Source organism: Megalobrama amblycephala, linkage group LG9 (assembly GCF_018812025.1).
Source record: "Megalobrama amblycephala isolate DHTTF-2021 linkage group LG9, ASM1881202v1, whole genome shotgun sequence".
In the NCBI taxonomy this organism is placed as follows: Eukaryota; Metazoa; Chordata; class Actinopteri; order Cypriniformes; family Xenocyprididae; genus Megalobrama; species Megalobrama amblycephala.
Genome location: NC_063052.1, coordinates 32,315,671 through 32,338,252, shown reverse-complemented (window position 1 = coordinate 32,338,252; position 22,582 = coordinate 32,315,671). Strand labels below are relative to the sequence as shown.

Sequence of the window (22,582 nt, the reverse complement as noted above, 5' to 3'; positions counted from 1 at the left end):
ACAGAAATAAATAGAGAAAAATAAACTGACTTATCTACATGCCAATCGCTGGCACGTCAACATAAAACAGCTCATTTGATGATTGCAGATATTTTGGGACATATAGATCCTTGATGATTTCTTGAAATGCAAGTCTGTCGACACGTAACGAACGTGTAGAAAGCCGCAGAAGTCCGTATGCATGAATTTCCCTCCCTCTTTTCTACTCTCTACCCTCTCATTCACTCTCTCTCTCTCGCCACACACACACACGCTCCCTCGCATTTCGTGGGAGAAAGTAAGAAGAGGGAGAGAGAAAGAGAGAGATTGAGAGAGAGTGATTTGAAGTCTCTCTCTGCTCTCTCCGCTTTTCTGTTCACTCAGACTCAATGGGGCTCTAGCATTAGGGGTTTCAAGCTGTAAAACTGCATATTTATTACCCGTTCCCTTCTTTCTATTTAAGTTTTGTACATAACACAGATAACTTATTGAAGAACAAGGTGGGTGTGCGTCTCTTAAGGCGCACCAAGTTCCTTAAAAGCTCCCTAAAAGCTGTGAGAGAAAGAACGAAAAAGCTAATTTTGAAATTGTCCTGCCTTGTAGTCCAACCAAACCGGTCAAAAAACTTGGGAACTATGGATATTCGGAAGAAGCGGAGGCCATGGTGCATGGAGACCTCGTTCGTGCTCCTCCTGTGCCTTGCTCTGGCAGAAGCAGGTGAGCTTTTTGCTTTTTTGGGGTGTTTGTGGGATTTGACATGATTAATGCACAGGTCATTATAGCTCAATGCAGCAGTTGCTGTTGATGCGCTTTTACGCACTCCATAGGCTAAACGCTTAGATTACAGGTGACTAGCTGCGGTGTAGGCTATTTGTGTTTTCAAGAAGATGCTTAAATAAGTTTTATTGATTTCACTTCTCAGTTATATTGTAGGCTACTCTTAATTTTGTTGATAGATATGCTTGTGATTGTTGTTCACATTTAGTTAGCTCACATTGGTAGGCTATGTTGGTTCGTCAGTTAACATCACTCGTTTATCATGTCAGAATTTGTCAAGAGCTGAAATATACACACTATAGGCCCTTTAGTTGAGCTCCAGGCCTCGTTGGCACACATGTAGTGTGGCATCCCCGGCGGGGGCATAGGATAGGACGGTGCTTTCACTGACAGGGTTTCACATCCTTCATTTCAGCGAGCACCTTGAGGTGTCGTTTGTTGTTGTTAGCGCAAACAATGAATAGCCTAAAGCTAGCCGTTTATGTCAAAGGATATAGTTTACATTTTTATTTTTATTTACAGTTTTATTTTTTAATTTGGTTTGGTTTTTAAACATATTAGGCTTACGTTCTTATTAAGCCTAACTATTATTATATTAATTACGTTCTCTAGGATGCTTCTAGGCATTCAGAATATTTCTGAATGTATAATATTTCTGAATAATACAGCAACACTTTATAAACGACCACTATCGCTAAATGTCTCTTCTGATCTCTTTAAAATAATTTCTCAAATAAATAGCCTATTTCAGTTTAATTTATTGTTTTATTAAGTAACTTAAATAATCTCTTCAAGTTGTTCCAAGACTTTTGCGACGGTGTCCTAATCACCCTGTTGAATTTGTTAGGCATTTTTCCTTACATGTAGGCTACTAGACTATTTGACACCTGTTCCGCACTGTGTAAAGTTAGTTTTAATAGTAAGATTGTCGCTCTTTTTCATAAACCTTATAGTTTTTTTATTATAAAAAAATCCCCCTTTTTATTTAGTCAGTTATTTATTTAATTTACAACACCCGACAAGACGTACTGCACATTAATAGTTCACTTTATAAAAATCGTTAGCTGGAAACAATAATGAAAAACTGCGATTCTAGTGTCCACCACTACTAGGTGAGTGGCGCTCGAGATTCGGCTGTTTTTCCAAAGACGTTACTTGTACAGTAAGTAGCAGCAGACATAAACCGATATAATCTATTTTCATATCTGAACTTAGTACAGATTTTATTTTAATATTTTAATGTGCGAAGTAGTTGACTGAAAAAAAAAAAAAAGTTAAAAACAAAACATTAGATGATGGCGCGCACCTAATCTCCCTCAGGCATGTATGTAATTCCAGATTGCTGATTTGATCGCGCTTTTTCTCGCCGTTCCTTCCCTTGAGCATTTGGAGGAAGTCTGAATATTTGTACGTCGCATGAGTAGGTTATTATTCTGCCCTGTGGTTCAGAGAGATGGAGTGAATGAGTTAGTGTCTCCGTGTGTGAGCTCAGTGATATTTGTGTAAACGCACACGTCTGTTACACCTGAAGAATTTTCCACAGTATGCCAGATTTAGGCCAGTGAAAGTTGCACTGTGAATAATCCTCAGCCTGCTGTTTCTAGTTGATAAATCATCTATGCTTTTTTAAATTACCAGTAAGAAACCTAGATTATTTGCTTAAAATGAGCCCCAAAATATTATGGAAACCAAAGCCACTATTTAGGATTTTCCTTTTATGTCCAAGTCCATTTATTTCTGCTAGTGTCCTTAAGCTCTCAACATTGTTCCATATTGTTGTATTTGGGACAGCAGACAGACTTTTGTTTTGAGAGCGTAGTGATTCTAGGTGGGGAATATTTATTTAACATGGATGTTCCTTCAACCTCATTTCAAAGGCAGCACTCTCAAAGAACAGTCTGTCTCGCTTCTGTTAACCAAAACACCATCGACCAAATGCAGTGCTGAGGACTGAATGGAGCCACTGTGTGTAAGGGAAATGCCCGGAATATTCGTGTATATATTCGTAGCACGTGAGAAAAGACTGTCTTCATGGGTGTGTCCATCATTCCTGACAATTTCGTGAAATGAAAGCAAGCATGTCATTGTGTGTTATTTTCATTCCTAACTTGAAGTAAATTTGGAATACGAAGGCCAAAGTTTAATGAGATCACGTATTAGATTTGTTGAATATGCGATTTATGGATGGAAACGGCACAAAAGGTCACTATTACTATTGTGAATGCTTGGTAGGCCTATTAAACTTGTTTGTATTGTTTGTACATGAATGATACCTCAACTCAAATGAATATTTGTGGCAAGCTGTGCTATTAGTTTTCTAGGCCATCAGACTTAGTGCACAATTATTTATTCTTCACACATTTCTGACAAACAAAACTAACTCCAGTCATCCAACAGCAGGGTTTTCAGCTGTAGGAACCTTTCCACACTTTGACCACAACAGGGCCTCCAGAAGCCTCACACTTCCACAAATGGCTCTTTTGACAACAATACAGTTCCTTTGGTTGAAGAAGCACAGCTTTGTGGTATGTTTCAGAGAGATAGGTAGTCATCATGTCTTCAAGGTTCAGTCCGCCACAATCTTTTTTGGAAATAGATGTTTTTTTGGCTCATAGAAGGTCATAGAAAGTTGGCGTAACGATTTGAGCCATTAATACCTTACATAGATCACTGGATCTCCTTTCGAAGCATGTTTCTTTGAATTATGCCGATGTTCTGACATACAATGAAAATGACTTTACTGAAATTGTTTCAGCAGGTTTTATACCTCACAAAAGTTCTGTATTTCAAGGTTAGTTTAAAATCATTTGATTTTGGAATGCAGACGACTCACCACAAGAGGGCCCAACACATGCTCAAGCTTTTTAACTCAGTAGCACCACATCTAAAAGATTCTCTGAGCACATAATAAGCACCCTCATCCTTTAGTCTGGCTTAGTACATTTTTTGTACATGTCTCATGATTGTAGCTCTGGATATATGGTGGCATCTTTATAGTTTGAAGTTGATGAAAGTGTTTTCACACTTCTGTGCTTAAGATAATATAAAGGTGATCAAACTAATTGTCAATAACCAAATAAGAAATTATGATTCAAAATGTTTGCAAAACATTGCTAACCATATTGTCTTAGTTTGAGTAATTCTTAGGATATTTCCGGTAAAGTATATTAATTTTTGTCTGGGTAATATATGCTTTGGTTTACAGTGAAAGGTGTGTACAGTAGCTGTGGGAAGTCTGTATAAACGCTCAATCTTTTTTAGTTTACATGATGTTTAATATAGTGGCCATGTGGTCAGTTTACCCATCCTGGCAGTGCCAAGCAGAGGCACTCTGTGCACCCACACTGACTCATACTGAACCACACAGACCCAGACTTATAATGTATAATCAATTTATGGCCTTTGTTTAAGGCAGTTTATATTTCTAATACAGTTTTTAGCCGACTTCCAAGGGGCCCTCCATCTCTAGGGCATGAGAATAACATTTATCAATCGAAATAGCAAAGAATCTTTTGAAAATATGGCTACATGTATTTTTTTTAAGTTGAATTGAATTGCTTTCTGCAATACAAGTTGAATAGACATGCACAAATGAACTGGCCTATTGCTTGCTTGTTCTCTAATCGTTCTTAAAAATCTCATATGGTTTATTTAATAAAAGCACTAAATTATCAGTAAAAAAAACACCCTTATTTCAGTTCCTGGAAAGAAATGCATCAGTAGTCAGGCTAATGCACTTGTGCCAGGCTTTTTTTAACCTTTCATCAAGATCAACCACACTAACACACTTGGCAATCTGTGAACATTAAATGCTCGTTTGATATATATGTCGCTGTAACCCCATATTATGCCAGGAGTTGGTATGATGGCATAGCTGTCTGTGTATTATAAATAAATCATAAATATAGAGAGCCATGATTTAAATTATAACCTCCAGACAGGCCGGTACATGCACGCCTAACTATTGCGGTTGGCGGGAAGAGAGAACGAGACAGGAGAGACAGATCCCGACGGTGTGATGGATTTATCTTCATGTCTTTTGCATCTTTTTGAAGATGAATCTGTTTGCGGTTTGTTGTCACAGTTGTTTGATACATTCAGAAGTGTCTCCTGCTTCAACATTTCAGAAATGTTGAACCTTTTCTCCAACTTCATTCTACACCTCTTTCTCTGCTGCTTCAAATTGTCCATCACACTCAAAACAAGGGCATCTTTGTGAGACAGTAAAGGTGAGAGTTGAAAGGTCAAGGTGTCAGGTGGTATGGCTTGCTGGTATTTAGCACAGTTATTTGAAGCTCACAAGAAGGACAGCCAGAAGACAGTAGAGGGTCAAAAAAGAGAAGATGGAGGATCCGATTCTTGGGTCTTCTGGAATGTTCTCATCGCATGTTCATGACAGAGTTCTGATGGAAGTTTGTTTAGAAATGTTTGGGGTCACCTTGACTGGCAATGACTTACTGTTTGGAATGTTTGCACTAGGTCTTGTTCATTGAAAGCCATTGTCTGCTCGTGTGTTTGCAGTGTGTGTGAGCATACACTGGTTGTTTGTGTGAACACTTTGTGAGAGCATCTAGTGACTCTTGGTTTCAAACATTCAAGGACATGTTTACAATGTAAAACATACTTCTGGCCCAGCTCTTTGGTGTGTGTTTGCAATAAATACATGGCTTAGTAGTAGTAATAAACCAATTAAGGTTGATTAATCAGCTGATATTTGGCTGTTTTGAGATGATTTGGCCGCTCATTCCACATAGTGTCAGTTCAAAAAATCAATGACAGCTTTAGAGATAGAGAGTGTAGCAATAGAGAGTGCACATGTTATGTTTTCTGTTTTTCTTTTTATTAACTTTGAGGAAAGTGTGTGTGAGATAAATACTCATTCTGTTAAATTTAACATACACTTTTAAAAATAATGGTTCTTTATTGGCATCATTGGTTCCATGAAGAACCTTTAACTTCTATGGAACCTTTCCATTCCACAACAGTTTCTTTATAGTTGAAAAATGTTCAAAAAATGGTTCTTTATTGGCATCAATTGTTCCTATAAAGAACCTTTAACTTCTATGGAACCCTTCCATAGAACAAAAGTTTCTTTATAGTTGAAAAATGTTCACAAAATGATTCCTTTTAGAACGGTTCACTGAAAAGTTCTTTGGGGATCCAAAAATGGTTCTTCTAGACATTGCTTTGAAAAAACCCTTATTTTTAAGAATGTAATATATCATTTTTAATATATTTTTTATCAATGTATAATCAAATGATTATTTTGGACCTAATTCAATGATACATAACATTTTTATTCTCTTTTATGTCTTATTTTATTTATGCTTGACCTTATTCCTAATCTTGCTCTGTTTGGGAAATGCTTTTTGGGCTTCTCCCTCCTTATTTCATCCGATTTAGCCAAGAAGGCCCAGTGGACATATAGGTTTAGCTCTCAAACAGTGGCATACATTGTGTATGTTGTCTTTTCTGGAAACCGATACAGTGACCAGAGACTTTCTCGTTCTTGTTCATCTCTTTCTCCCAGCATTTGAATAGGTTGACCTTTTGAGAATCAAGGAAGCATTGCATTTTAGGTAGAAGTCCCATTTTAGGGTATCCCTGCACTCTTGAACCTCTTTCATGCTGTTTCCACAGTATTGTATTGAATAACGTAACACTACTTTTCTCTAGTCTATTCCCTCTTATGAGCATCTGTCTTTGTATGGCTAACTGTATACTCACATTCTAATTAGTTTACATAAGTAGAATTTCTTATTTTCAGTCTGTAATATGAATATGCTAGTTGCTAAATACAAAATGACTTAACTACACATTGTGGTAACTACACAAACCATATTTTGGTCAGTGTGGTTATAGAGACCAAAAACACTGGCAGAGCCTCAGAGGAAAGTACCAGCACTAAAATGGAAAGGAAATAAAGGATTTGTCAAGAGCTTGAAAGAGTGTATGGAGATAGAGCCAAACATGTTTAACCTCAAATACGTATTGCAAATACATTAAGCCTTGTTAGAGAGTTTAACATAGTTTTAGACAGTTAATAATGTAGTACACATTGTGGGTTGAGCAGATGGCATCAGGATTCAGATGATCCCATAAAAAGCAACAGAGCTGCCAAGAGCAATAGGAAGATGGAAACAGACATAAAATTTTAAAACCTGTCTGTGTGGGGCCTTTTGAAGGATTCAACATCTGTTTTGAACGCCACTTTCCAAATACGTTAAATGGGCAATATTTTGAGCCGTGTAAAATGGTGTTTGCAGAAATAAGTGCATTTTTTAACTTTTCTAAAAATAAGGTAGTATTATTTTGCAAAGCTCAGACTAAAAGAATGTATGCTTTTGGTATTTTCTTTGAATCTAGAAGTCTAAAAAACGAAACTCTTTCACTCCTGCAGATCCAGTAGATGTTTTGCGGGTGCTGCAGTTGCCTTCCCTCCCTGAAGGTGTGCAGAAGGTTCCGGGTTTCTGTACCTCCCGCCGGGCCGGCACTCCTGATCATGCCTACCGCATCAATAAGAAAGCTCAGATCTCTGCCCCCACCAAACAACTATTCTCAGGTACGTTCCTTTAATATCTGATAGATTTAATAACATTTAATCATGTAAACCAAACCAGAAGACATGGGTTCATAGACACACAGTTGTCTATACAATATTGCAGTGATATATGTGTGAAAGTGGTATTTCAGTATTCAGTGTCTGGAATATGAAGGAAATCAAAAAAGACAAGGCTATGATTTGAGGCTTGGCAAGTTAGGAGAGTGATGAGACTGCATACTTTTTTCAACGTTCGTATATATAATTAGGAATTTTACATTTTGATTAATTGGAAAGAATATTACATTTATGTATTATATATTATGTGGGATTCATTTTTTTATCAGCTGGGTATTTGGGTTGTAATTCATTATTTTTTACTATTTTGTGACAGATTTATTCCCAGACTGGTTTCAAGAGTTTTTATTTGGATGTTGTTTTGTTATGCTTAGAAAGATTATTGGGTCTGGGTGAAAATCATTTGGGTCGCTAACATGCAATTACTCCTCTAAAACAGGATGAGAGCTTTTCAGTAGCTAATGAGATGGTTGCAAAGTTAACACAAAATCTGAATGGTAGTGTCAATGAAATGAGTACAATTTTTGCAAGTTGAGTCTTGAATCATAGGTTTCCCTCAGACTGCAAATGTGTCTGTGCTTGAAATAAGCGGCTTTATTGTCTCAAATCTTCGTGTTCCTTTCCTGTAGGACGTTTCCCGGAGAACTTCTCCATTATGACTCTGGTAAAGGCCAAGGCTGGTCTTCAGGCCTTCCTGCTGTCCATCTACAACGAGCAGGGTGTACAGCAGCTCGGTCTGGAGTTGGGGCGCTCACCCATCTTCCTGTATGAGGACCAGAATCGCAAACCCGCCCCAGAGGACTACCCACTGTTCAAAGGGGTCAACCTGGCTGACGGCAAGTCAGTAACCAACCCCTGCTGAGCCCCTTCAGCCCATCTGTGTCTATAACTGTTTCAGAGATGTTATAGTTATTTGTGTTGCTGTTAGATTTCAAGCAGTGTGATGTGTAAATTGTTGGTTGATTAGTAAATATCACTTTTTAGACTAATAATTTTTGTATCCAGGCACAAAGGTTTCTTACATTTTTGCCCTTGGCAAACTCACAAACTATATACAGGAACTGCTTTGTGACTGTCTGCCCAGTTCATGCTCATTAAAACCTTCAATATCTCATCTCATCCCATAGGTGGCACCGCATAGCCATTTCTGTGCAGAAGAAGAACATCACTCTGATCCTTGACTGCAAGAATCGCATAACCAAAACTCTGCCACGTAGCAACAACCCAGTCTTGGACACCAAGGGCATCACAGTCTTTGGCGCCCGTCTCCTGGATGAGGAGGTCTTCCAGGTCTGGTACATCTTGTGCAATGAGTTTTCAAGGAATTCTGTGATACACACTTTGTGATTGATAGATGACAATTAAGACACATTTTTGGAGGTTTTTTTTAATGCACAGAAAAGGGTTAGTTCACCCAAAAATGAAAGTTCTGTCATTAATTACTCACCCTCATGTAGTTGCTACACCTGTAAGACCTTCGTTCATCTTCGGAACACAAATTAAGATAAGAAAAAATTTTTACGCAAAAACAAAACAAAAATAACGACTTTATTTAACATTATCTTCTCATCTGTGTCATTCTCCATACATTGTTTATGCTCAGCACTTCCAGGTTCTACGTCAGAACACTGACTCGGTATATGTTTTGCGCACAAAAAGTATTCTCGTTCACTTCATAACATTAAGGATTGAACCACTGCAGTTACGTGGACTATTTTAATGATGTATTACCTTTCTGGACCTTGAAAGTGGTGGTTAAATTGCTGTCTATGGGGATTAAAAAAACCTTTTATCAAAAATATCTTAATTTGTGTTCTGAAGATAAACGAAGGTCTTACAGGTTTAGAACGACACGAGGGTGAGTAATTAATGACAGAATTTGCATTTTTGGGTGAACTAACCCTTTAAAGCTGCTGTCCGCAATTTTTTTTTGTGTTCAAAATTTACAAAAATTATGTAATGAGAATGTACAACATGAATTCATTTTCCAAACCATGTTTTTGTCTTACCCTGAATCATTATGGTACACTTATAATAAGTGTTTATATTCGGACTATTTCAGACCGGACTGGTAGGACCTGCCGCAGAGTATCACAGTAACTGTGTGACTCACCATAGACATACACGGAGAAAAGTAGCTCCGGCTACAATGTTCTTCCGCAAGACGCGTGCAGTTCATTAGCAATTAGTTAGGGCTAATCAGTCTTACTTTTCGATTCAAATTAGACCAATCCACTTTTTGATGTAACTGCTTAAAAAAGTTATTAACTTAAAGGAAAAAAAAATCACGTACCAACTGACTAAGCAGTTCCTCTCTTTTTTCTTTAACTTAAATCTAAAAAATTAGATTTTGGACAACATGTAACACTGTACTAGTTCAAGCAGTTCCTCTCTTTTTTCTTTATTTTTATCTAAAATATGTCACATTTTGGACGTTAAATGGGTTGCAAATGTCATTTTATGTTGACTTCAATCTTATATGACATAATCAGTGACTCACATGTGAAACAGTTCTGACATTTCCAAAACACACTTGAAGTGGTCACAACATACTGGTCCAGCCAACCAATCAGAGCACATTGCGCTTTTCAGAAGGAGGGGCTTCATAGAGACCGGAACTAAACAGAGCGTTACTGACAGACTGGGAAGTGAGGTGCCTGCAAAAATGTAAAATATGTGAAAAATAATGTGTTTCTTGAACATTCAAGCATGAAAATGTGTTCCAGTAGAGCCCAAAAGACAAAATCAAGACTCCTTTCATTTCATACCTTTCATTTCACAAAAAAATGATTCTTGCACATACTAAATGCTGTATTATCTCAGTTGGCCTGATTTTGACCTCAGGTTCCAGGCCACAAACTGACATCCCTGCTTTTTCTTTTCTTCTCTCCAGGGTGAGATCCAGCAACTGCTGATCGCATCCAACCCTCAGGCTGCCTTTGACTTCTGCGAGCACTACAGCCCTGACTGTGACTCCCCTCTGCCCAAAGTCCAGTCCCAGGACCCAAACACCTACGTGAGTACCACAGCACATTTTCAAAATGGGGAAAAGCGTCCTGATGTGAGATATATAGATGGAGTTTCACTAGTAGCAAGTGTTTGATGGTGGTTAGTTTACAGTATGTTAATGCAAACTCAGTGCTTAAGTCACCAAATGTATGCTAAATGTTTTTGCTTTTTCAAAAAAGTGACCAAATATTTGCTGTAGAATCTGCCTTGATCAAGTCAATAATCATGCCGTCCAAGAGCTGTACCTGTATTTGACTTGGATTGGATTTGCACTAAATGCTTGGGTAAATATGGGCCGAAAACGATATTGTAAATGTTACTCACAAAATCTCACATCAGAATGCCAGCTTAATTATTCATGTTCTGAAAATCTAGAATGTTTATGTTTCAAAGCACATTAGTATTATATTTCACCTACAGTATTTAGCGCCCCTGATTTGAGTCAGATATCCACATCACTGCCCTACAATACATTTTCATACATCCACAGCTCTTCCACATCATCAAAGGTGCTCTACTCTAACGCAGTCTGCATCTGTTTTACAACAACCATTTCACTCTAAATGCTGAAACTGCATATAATAGCTTTATTTCTTCTTACAGTATACTGTTATGTTAGCTTTTCAGATGTTTTTTCGTTCATTGAAGTTCTCAATGTGTTTTGCAGTAATGCAGTAACATGTAAAAGTGTTACTCAAACCCATGAGTCTGATGAACAAATGATAAAACCATCATGCTTTCATCCTCATTTCTAGTTCCTACGTCTTACTTTACTTATCCATAACCTTTCTCTCCTCCATTTGTTTTCTCTGTCCAAAGTCTTCTTTTTTCACTCTTGTCATTTGCTACATTCTCTTCCTGTCACTCACATGCCCTCTCTCTCCTTCCCTGCATTCCTCTGGCTTCACTCCTCCTCTCTCTCCCCCCATGTCTCTCAGTACTTTGATGAAGAGCGGGATGATTATGAATACCCCTATTATTATGAAGGAACTACGAGTGTCCCTCCCTCCCAATCCGTCCCTCCCTCCGTCCCAGCCGGGACCCTCACCGAACAGGTAAAGAGGGAGCGTGAAAATGGAGTGAATCAGAAAAGAGAGGAGGAGAAAGAAATGACATAAGTTATTGAGAAATACTAGATTTGCATTTGTCTTAAAGATTCAGGTACACTGGAAAAAATAATATTTTTGTCTTGTTTTACATTTAAAAAAATATCTAAACATCCCTGTAACAAAATAAGTCTATTTGATAAGGTTTATACTTAAAACAAGACAGAGGAGTTAGAAAAATATACTTAAAATTGTTTAGATGTGCATGATGATTAAGAAAACTGATTAGTAACTTAACAAAAAAGAAAAGATGAATCAGAATTTAAAGGTGCCCTAGAATCAGAATTTGAATTTACCTCGGCATAGTTAAATAACAAGAGTTCAGTACATGGAAAAGACATACATTGAGTTTCAAACCCCATTGTTTCCTCCTTCTTATGTAAATCTCATTTGTTTAAAAGACTTCCGGAAAACACTCGGATCTCAACATAACACCGACTGTTACGTAACAGTCGGATCATTAATATGTATGACCCCAATATTTGCATAATGCCAGCCCATTCGACGCATTAGACAAGGAAAGGCAGTATTAACGGCTGGATCTGTGCACAGACAAGGTAAGCAAGCAAGAACAACAGCGAAAAATGGCAGATGGAGCAATAATAACTGACATGATCCATGATATTCATGATATTTTTAGTGATATTTGTAAATTGTCTTTCTAAATGTTTCGTTAGCATGTTGCTAATGTACTGTTAAATGTGGTTAAAGTTTCCATCGTTTCTTACTGTATTCACGGAGACGAGAGAGCCGTCGCTATTTTCATTTTTAAACACGTGCAGTCTGTATAATGCATAAACACAACTTCATTCTTTATAAATCTCTCCAACAGTGTAGCATTAGCCGTTAGTCACAGAGCATAGCCTCAAACTCACACAGAATCAAACGTAACCATCTAAATAAATACTTTACTCACATAATTCGAAGCATGCATACAGCATGCATGACGAACATCTTGTAAAGATCCATTTGAGGGTTATATTAGCTGTGTGAACTTTGATTATGCGATGTATATATAGTCGAGAGCTCGTGGGGCAGAGGGAGCGCATCTCTTAAAGGGGCGGCGCGCTGAAAGAATCAGTGCATAGTTAATGATGCCCCAAAATAGGCAGTTAAAAAATTAATTTAAAAAAATCTATGGGGTATTTTGAGCTGAAACTTCACAGACACATTCAGGGGACACCTAGGACTTATATTACATCTTGTAAAAAATCAATCTAGGGCACCTTTAATATGCAAATACATGTAGAAAGAGCACCAATCAGAAGTCAGTATGCAAATTTTACAACATTATCAGGGTTGTTGTTTACATCAGTGTCATTCAATAGCAAATATTTGTATATTTACATCTTAAATTTCTATAAAAGTTTAAACTTTACAAAAACAAATAGATGTGATGACACAATTGAACACAGAAAGTGTAATGTTAAACGTTCCCATCGCTTTCAATTGAATAAATTCATCCTCTCCTTTCTGTTCACTCCTGTTTTTCGTCATGTGTGATGTCCCACCTCTTTCCGTACGCCACCTCGTTTCACTTCACCCATTACCTGTAAAACTATATTGATGTTGCCTGTGTCATCTACATGTTGTCCTTTGTCATATATTTGTACCTGTATAGTGTCAAAATATTTGTGTTGGTCAGTACATGATTGTGTGTATGTGGATTTTAAAGGGGCACTGGAGGCACACACACACACACACACACACACACACACACACACACACACACACACACACACACACACACACTCACACACGCACACACACACACTATATCACACACAGGTCATGGCCCCACTGTGTTAAACCAACAGCTGTATAGAAAGTAGAAACACTGATTTACTTCACAGAGAGGGAAGTGTTCATACATCCAAGTATATAATATCTAGAATAAATTTTATATTTAGGAAATCTAGTGATTTTATAATTTACATTATTAAATTATATTTAAATGTATATTTTCTTTTTATATTTACATTAGCTAGTTTAATTCTGTTTTACCTTACTTTTTTCAGTGATATTTTTTTCATGTTAATCATAGCTCAGGTACACAGAGGTACCTTTTTATTCTTCACAGTTGCATGGCATTACTCTTCCTAAAATCTTGTTATATTCTTACATGTATTTGCATGTTTTCACATTTCACCTGTTGTGTGAGTAACAAAACTTGTGAGTTCTCTTGTGTCTTGTGTCACGCTGATTTGTTATTATGTACAACGAACGTCTGTGTCTATGTGTTTATTCATATCCATCTCTTCACTTCTTAGGTTTACTTTCACTTTGGCCAACATTGTACTCTCACTTATTTGTAGTGCTGTTTTTCTTGCCCTGTGGACAGTCAAATCTGTATCTAGCATTTAAATATCTTGAAGTCTGTATTTCACTGTGAGTAAAGATAACTTCTACTAGCTCAGTATGTGTAGATAAGTCTTCAATTAATATGCCTGTTTTATTCTCTGCAGTTTGTGCTTCTGCTTGTCATCTGATTCTGAGTACTTTACACCATTCAGTCCTTTCACATTGATTAAAGTAACTAATAATATTTGAATTAGTATTATTTATGTTATTTGTCTAAAACAGTTTTCTTTAATGATTCCAATACATGCTGGCAATGGGATTATGAATGGTGTAATATGACTATCTCACTTCCTGTCCTTTAATTTTTCTCTTTCTGTGCAGTTGAGCAGCACAGTGTACCAGCCATGCATCAGTTTTATCAACAGATGCTATTTGAGCATACTTTCCCCCAGTGCCTCACAGCGTTACATCCCCATGCGCACAACATGCTGCTTTTTTAATGTGGAGATTGGCATTATTGGAGAAAACAGTATCACATTATTTATCTTTCTTTAGGTACAATTGAAGTTCACTAAATCTAAACAGATTATATAGCTATGAAGAATTAAATCTGACTAAACATTATACTGTATCCAGTAATGCCATTGAAATCTCTGTCAGTCATTCAAGCGCCAGCGATCTTAAATTCATTGTGTTGTCTCTCTCTTTTTCTGTCCATCCCCACTACTTTCAATCCCACCCATCCCTGTTGTCTTCCACTCTCTATCTCTTTCTCATTCACTCCCTTTTCATGAACGCTTACACTTTTTAATACAATAAATAAAAACGATATTTATCAAAAAGGAGGGCAAGGTGAACAACGGCAAAGCCGATAAGCAAAAAAATGCCCCAGCCAAAGCCGTTGCTGGTGGAAAATCAGATAAACCTGCTCCAGCTAAACCAGCTAAAGCCAAGCCAACTCCATCAGTCAAAACTGCAAAGACCAAACCTACTGCAGCGCAATTATTGATTTCAAAGATAAAACCTACTCTGGCTTCTAAACTAGCACCCAAACCAAAAGTAACGCCGGCCCCAAAGAATGACAACAAAAAGAAGGCTAATGACAATGGAAAGGCTGTTGAGGAGAAAAAAAATAATGGTCAGGCTAAAGTAAATGGTAATGGCAATGGCAATGGCAAAAGCAACGGCAATGGGAAAGACGCTAATGGTAACGCTAAGGCTGGCAGCAATGGAAAAGTCAATAACAACGGCAATGGGAAGGCAACTGTGGAGAAAAAAGCAAACGGAGAAGCTAAAACTAATGGTGCAAAAACAGTGAAGACTGAAAAGGCAGCAGTGAGCAAAGTAACGAAAACTGAGACGGGAAAAGCTAAACCAATAGCCAAACCACAACCAACCAAAGACAAAACGAAAGCCAACGGAGCACCCGCAAAGTCTAAAGCGACCAAAACTGTGGTAGAGAAGGTTCAGACCAAAGTTGCTAAAACTGATAAAGTAGCAGCCGTCACTCAAAAAACTGTTGTTTTCAAACCTACCCCTGCGCCTTTGCCTCTCCCTTCAAAACCTAAGGTCTTGGATGTCAATAACGTCAAATCAAAGACCAAAAGTTTCCCACCCTTCGACAAGGCTGCTGTGAGTGGCATGATCGTCTCTTCTCCAGAAATACCCAAGAAGAAACCCACCAATGGTTATCAACAGGTACAAAATCAAGAGCCCGTGTTGGCCATCAAGAGCTGTATTTCCAACCTCATCATCTTGGTTCAGGACTGTATTCAAATCTCAAAGTAAAGGTTGATCTGGGATTTGTCTTATAACAGATGCAACACATACTCTGAGGTGCTTTTTGAATAAGATCCTACATCGTACCTTTCAGGTTTTGCATACATTTTCTTTACATCTCAGGATTGATGTTAAAACAGAATCAAGGAGGCGCAAAAGACAAGATTTGTAAAGGCCACTTTGATCTTCAATTCGATTTCCATCAGGTTTGGCATAAAAATTCAGTGTGTAAAACCTTAAAGGTATCATGACATTGACCAGCTGTGAGGTTGGAGACATACAGACTCTCCTCCACCCTTTCATATATCAAATGATCTGAGCGATCATTAGAAGGATATGATAAGCGGTATAGACTGTGTCATCACCGCATGGCTATTTGTACAGTCTTTTGTTTCTCTTCCATTTTATTTCCTGTCACTCCAAATCTACACTCTCTAACTGGTTAGTTTGTAGAAAGTAGTTTACCAGGTAATGTCGATTAAAGCATGTGATCAGTTGAGAAACGTAGTCCTAAGATCCCACAGTTTAATGAGTCATTGGTAGAGCTCAATGTTACACATGACACAACGAGTCTCTTTCTCCATCTCACTTTCTGATTTCAGCCTGTTTCTCTTTTACGTGTTGTTTATTAAATGCTGTCCTGTCAGTAATATGTGAATGAAACATGAGCGAAGCAGTTTCACAGAAATATATATTCTACTTTAAATATTGACTCTGTGATGCTGCACTTTCTGTCCGATGGATTGTGGACAAATGTCCAAAAGTTGTTTATTAATTGTGTCTGTTGTGTTTCAATGGTCCAATGACCATTGGCACCAACGTCAACATCTATAAAGTCAAGTTTTGACCCAACTTGACAATATTTGTTCCTTGACATGGCAATGTGGCTTATTAAATCAAATCAGGTTAAAGGGAAAATCTGTCTGGGACAGCAAATCTTGGTGATTAAAATAAGTCTTTCACTATGTAAAGGTTTATTCCAAGATTTTTGATTCCAGCTGCAAAAGTTTCCTGTTCTGATTTTACTATGACGCGAGAACAATGGCTTTTTGCCAGAAGATATCGGCAAAAGCACATTGATCTCTTCTTTCTGCATGTAACAAGTTCACCAGATCTGAGCTTGTTATTACACTAATCAATCTCTCCCCTTCAAATCTGCTTGCCTCCACCCCCAACCCCACCCACCTCTTGGCCTCCTCCAATCAGGACGTAGATCCTGCTTACTCAGAGGCTGACCACACCCCCACAGAGACCGATTATTATTACACAGTAGAAGAAGAGGCGTCTCCACAGCCAGAGAGTGATCTGACTGGATATGAAGAAACCATTAACCAGGTAACCCACACCCATAGATAGCTGAGAGACATGGAGCAGTCAACAGTCTCTGTAAGAGTCTCTCAGTTACTTTAAATCATTACACTGGAGGTGAGACCAGCCTGTGTTGATTTTACATTAACAATTAACCATTCTGCAGCCACGTGTGCCATGATAAGTGCTGTACTTAACAGCAAAATGAATGCATAGCATCCATTTTATCAGATATTCTTTTGTGATTCTTATTTCACTTTCCTTAAGATTTTATCCTTGCTCTTATATCAAAACCGAATGTGTCTTGACATAAGAATGAAAATCTTGAGAGATCACAAAAGAAATGGTGCAAATATGGAATGAATACCATGCATTCATTGCTGGACAGCTCCTTTTAAGAGTGAGATATTTTTGGAAGTCAGACACTGCCAATCTGTAAGGTCAGAGAAACTGATAAACTTCATAAATACAATGAGAACAATGAGTTAAGTGGGTTAGTTATGGGTAGACCTAAATCATTTTTCATCTAGAGTGGGACTTTTTGGTCAGGTTTGTATTTAAGATTAAACAATATGTTTAGTAATAGTTTGGAAATGGACAATCTACATGTTAAACGAAATAGTCAACAATATAATGGTAAGAAACTTGTAGGAAGTAGTGCTTTAGTTTTTGCTTCAAAGTAAGTGTGTTGCCATAGACTTGAGTGATCCTGTGATCTCGTAAATCAACAATATTGGACAATACACCACAAAAAAGACTTTAATTTCATCTTGAGGCACAACGGTCATATTTATGGTCACACATTTTGCTTAGTCAATGTCATGATGACGGAGAAGAAATGGACAAGTGCTTTCATGAGGCCCATTTACATCAAGAACGATAACTAACAAAGTTTTAATAATCGGTCATATTCTGTAAGAATAGGGAAGTCCACACCACAGCTATAAGTATAACGAGACAGAGAAATTATATAATTGAAATCATTTTTAGAATGATTCTTTTTCCAGTTGATGAATGATAAAAACATTGTCAGTCAACAACATAGCCAATTAAAATCCATCCGGTTTGAGCTTTTTGATTTTAACAAAAGGAATATTTTCTTCAGCTGGTGTGGATGCTAATATAGTTATTACTATGGTTATCTTTATGTTATTGTTCTTGGTGTGAACAGGTGTTTGGACTGAACAACAAAGCGGTAAAAAAGACTAATTCTTTGTAAAATTACACATGAAGAAGACAGTTTTGGTGAGATCAGTCTGTGTGCTATGTGTGTGTGTGTAAACCTGTGCCCATATCTGTGTGTTCCTCTTGATTTTTACAACAGGTAAGATCTATTTTTCTGATTATTCTGTCTCTTTGCTCTCTCATTTCCATTTTTCTCTCTATATCTTCTACCATTTCTGCCCCATCACACCATATAATCTTCCATCCTCCAAACCATCCACTCCACCCCTACCTCTGCTCCCAATGGTACGGCCCAGGTCGACGAGACTGTCGGTGTCGAGGAATTAGATACGACCAAGACAGGTGGTGAAGGGTGTCTCAAACGCCAGACGAGCCCTTCACTGAGGAGTATATAACAAGCGACTTTGGAATGAAGGAGTATGACTATTCCTACAAGGACTACAATGAGCCCATCTCCGAAAGCAAGACGGAAGATACCCTAGGCCCTGCCCTGTCCGCTGTGACAGATGAGGGAGGTGTAAGTTACCTTGTGCTTTCCAGCAAATTCCCTTTAAAGCTTTGATAAAAGCTTAAATTGAATTTGCTATGGCTTTAAGTCTTGCAGAGGCATCAAGCAGACAGTTGTTAAGACCAGCTAAGCTCTGGTGCTAGTCGAAGTTCTGTGGCCAGTTGCATGAACTATATTAAGACGGTGTCTTAAGAACTAGTTTGACCAACTAATCTTTTTTAATTTCATTGTACATGGTATAATGACAATAAAGGGTTTCTATTCTAGCAGTTAGACAAGAGGTAATCAGTCTTACTTTTCTGATTCAGATTAGACTGATCTACTTTTATGTAACTGACTTTAAAAAGAAGAAGAAAAAAATTAGATGGCTAACTTTTAGTTAGTCAAGCAATTTATGCAACCAGCCCCAGGTCTAAGACTTAAACTCTGTTCCAAAACCCATACTTAGGCAGAAATATTTTTTTTGTTGAGAATCTTTTCTTTTGACATCTAAGCTGGCAAATGTGTTGAGATAATAAGAAATATGGATTTTAAATATATTTGCATTTTATTAAATACTGGTTATGGTAAAATTTGTTTGTAATAATCTAATTAAATATCTTAATAATATAAGTAATATTGACAATATTTGTATGAGTTATGTATTATAATTATTATTTTATCAGGTATTTAGCAAAATGTTGGAATCAATTGCGAGTCAAATATTAACATGACGAGCCTATATCAGTTTATTATGTTAAGATTTTAAGTTATTTTAGTATTGTTTATATACTATTATAGTATTTATTAACATTTTGAATTAGCATTTATTTTCATATTTCATTTTTAGATTAGGTTTTAGTATTTTGTTATGTGCTTTTGTAATTTTTTTTTTTTTTTATATTTCTATTATTTCAGTTCTCTGCAAAGGCAAGATTTCTAGTTTTCGTTTTTTGAGTTTAAGTTTTTAATCTAATATTTTTTTTTATTTAAATTAACCTGTATTTCAATTAACTGAAATTATTTTTATTTTAGTTTACAATAACAATATTGGTAGGCAGTAGATAGAAAGGCAGCGCACTAGGTTTTGGAAGAGAACTTCAATTTCAAAAAGAGTTGATGTATTTGCAGTCAATGTTTACTTGAGACTAAATCAAATTTGCTTAGAGTAATGGGTTACCAAGTTATGTCATCAACAGGAAATGGTTCCCCTGTCAGCAAACCTTGTTTATCACAAGATTTGAACATTGCTCCTTTGCACAAGATTCCTCTGCAAGTCTGCATAGAGTGCTTAGTTCAGTATAGCCCATTAATATTGGTTGACTCAGCTGCTCTCATGCTGATCTGAGACCTGCCTTAATCTCGATCAGCATAGAACAGCAGTATCTTCTTGGAAAGGCACCACGACTGTTTGAGCTTGACTTCAGCGCCAGAATTCTTCAGTATGTATTAATGTGCTGTAGACTTGTAGATCATTATCTGCATATATAAAAATAAAGTGGTTACTTCAGTCTCTAATGCCACATTTAAATGGATGACCTCACAACAGCAGATAAGCGGCATTTTAAGACTGTTTGGTCAGTATTTACTTGACTTCCTTATAACATAAATTGTCAGTCAAGGCCTATCATGAGTTTCATGGGAAGTTTGAGCCACATTCATAACCACTCAAAGGTTATAATGTTGGCGGGTGTACAGTTCTCAGCTACTATCTGCACATCTTGGACTGTTGGTTTCTTCTTTTTGTATATTGACTGGGCTCTGTTTTGGGTTACATATCTGTTTTCCTCAGACCTCCGTGCATGGCCTGAAGGGAGAGAAGGGAGAGCCTGCTGTCCTTGAACCTGTAAGCATTATAATTTCAAAATCAAAACATTAGCCAAAACCATTATGATAAAGGTTAACATTTGGAAAGTGTAAAAACAACTTCGAAACCTGTTTAGACATGTACTTCACCCAGGCCACCAGAGGGTGCTACAGAATACCATTTTGATATAGCCCTATTGCATAATTACGTCTTTTCTAGATGTTTAATTTCTTAATTTTTTTCACTCTCACCCTCACAGGGAATGCTGATTGAAGGACCACCTGGACCAGAAGGACCAGCAGTATGTTAACTTTTATTCTTTTAAATGAATTAATGGTTAATTAGCATTCCCATTCCTTTTTAACCGAATTGCAGAACATCCTTTCCTACAGCCTCCATATCGTGCATTGCAGTTTATTTTTTCTCATATACGGTGAATTCAGGAACATTTTCCCAGTCATTTCAATGGCAAAAATGTGTCCCAATCAACCTGAATTCACCCTAGTATATGATATTTACTACACAGGGCCATCCCAAGGTTGGGGCGGGGCCCAGTGTTAGTTAGCAGAAGTAGCTTGTTACTGCATGCTTATAAAAAATTATGTTAAAAATTAAGTTTCACAATTGTGGTTTGTTTAGATTATAAACTCTTATTTATGTAATTTTCTCTCTGCATTAGGGTCTCCCTGGCCCCGCTGGCCCTCAAGGACCCCCTGGTTCTGTTGGTGATCCTGGTGAGAGGGTGAGTAGACATTTTTTGTGTGTGTGTGTTTACATTTTAGTTTTTTGTATATGCTAATTTGAAACTTTATATACATACATTGTAGTGCTCATTGTTTCACTAGGTTTTTCCAAGTTCATGTTAACTCTCCTTGTGAATAAATATATTTAGTGTGTTAGGTGTAGAGAGTATGTAGTTATAATTGAAAGTATTTAATAAATCAAATTGGTTGTTTCTGTAGGGTGTTACTGGTAAGGCTGGTCTACCTGGAGCGGACGGTGTCCCAGGACCTCCTGGAACTTCTGTCATGCTTCCTGTAAGTCTTCTCTCCACTTTCTTTCTCGATGCTCAGTGTTCATAAAGTCATCTCACCACTAGATGTCACCATTTTACCATTACAGTAAAGGATGTCAGATAACTTTATTCCTAACCAGCTTCCCCCTCAGCTCCCACATATAAGTTAGTCCAAACTGGGCCTTGATTTGCAAACCTCTTTTCTGTTCTTGCAGTTCCGTTTTGGACAGAGTGGTGGCGAAAAAGGGCCCGTTGCCTCAGCACAGGAGGCCCAAGCTCAAGCCATTCTGTCTCAGGCTCGGGTTAGTTGCAACTGTCATATAACAATCATTTAACATTTATTTATTGCTTTTTCACATTGAGGTCTAACTTTATGCGACTTAATTTAGAATTAATGGCGTTTTCTTCTGTCTAGATGGCTCTGAAAGGTCCACCAGGGCCAATGGGTTTCACTGGCCGTCCTGGACCTTTGGTAAAAGAAACTTAATGCAAATAAATAATATATATATTACACTTTTATATGTTTTTTGTCAAGTGCTTACATTTTGATGTTGTGATCAGTGTGTTTTTTGTGGTGTTTGTTATCTGGTTCTTAAATAGGGAACACCTGGAAGTCCTGGCTTAAAGGGAGAAGGTGGGGACCCTGGTCCTCAGGTAAGACCCTCCATTTGTGCTTCTCTGTTATTATAATTGTTAGTCTTTCCTTCAAGAACGTTTGCCAGACATTGAGCCATCCTGAAATGCTCTGACAGTCAGAATGTACATATATATCTTGCATAGAACTGCATTTATCATGCATCCCTATTGTGTTTTTGCAGGGCCCCAGAGGTCCTCAAGGATTGTCTGGTCCTCCTGGTAAAGCTGGTCGGAGGGTGAGTCCCCTACAGTGTTCCTGACTTATAGAAAACCAAACCTATAGATTTACATTAACACAAGCCATATCTAGAGATCAGAACATCAAAATAACTTAACAGTGTTTTTTTTTTTACTCAAGGCAGTATGCAACCACATAGCAACAACCCAGAACACCTTAGAAACTACATAGTAACGTCCTGGCAACTACCCAGAGCTAACACCATGATAGCACCATCTGCATTTTTCTTATGAAATATAAAAATCAATTTGTTTATATATGATGTATCCTGCAGGGTCGTGCTGGTGCTGATGGAGCCAGAGGAATGCCTGGAGAGACCGGAATTAAGGTTGGATA

At 37.5% G+C, this 22,582-nt stretch overlaps 1 protein-coding gene across 1 annotated transcript in view; it reads left to right on the top strand.

Annotated features, from left to right (window-relative positions):
• The first annotated feature begins 206 nt into the window (after positions 1-206).
• col11a2 (collagen, type XI, alpha 2) overlaps positions 207-22,582 on the top strand; it is a 36,320-nt gene continuing 13,944 nt past the window's right edge. The window contains 18 exon segments of the mRNA XM_048202883.1: positions 207-696; positions 7,157-7,318; positions 8,005-8,215; positions 8,503-8,665; positions 10,269-10,391; positions 14,635-15,489; positions 16,777-16,905; positions 18,360-18,411; positions 18,414-18,580; positions 20,343-20,396; positions 20,617-20,658; positions 21,037-21,099; positions 21,320-21,394; positions 21,588-21,674; positions 21,788-21,844; positions 21,973-22,026; positions 22,191-22,244; positions 22,521-22,574. Coding sequence (XP_048058840.1) covers positions 615-696; positions 7,157-7,318; positions 8,005-8,215; positions 8,503-8,665; positions 10,269-10,391; positions 14,635-15,489; positions 16,777-16,905; positions 18,360-18,411; positions 18,414-18,580; positions 20,343-20,396; positions 20,617-20,658; positions 21,037-21,099; positions 21,320-21,394; positions 21,588-21,674; positions 21,788-21,844; positions 21,973-22,026; positions 22,191-22,244; positions 22,521-22,574 — 2,484 coding nt within the window. The 5' untranslated portion in view covers positions 207-614.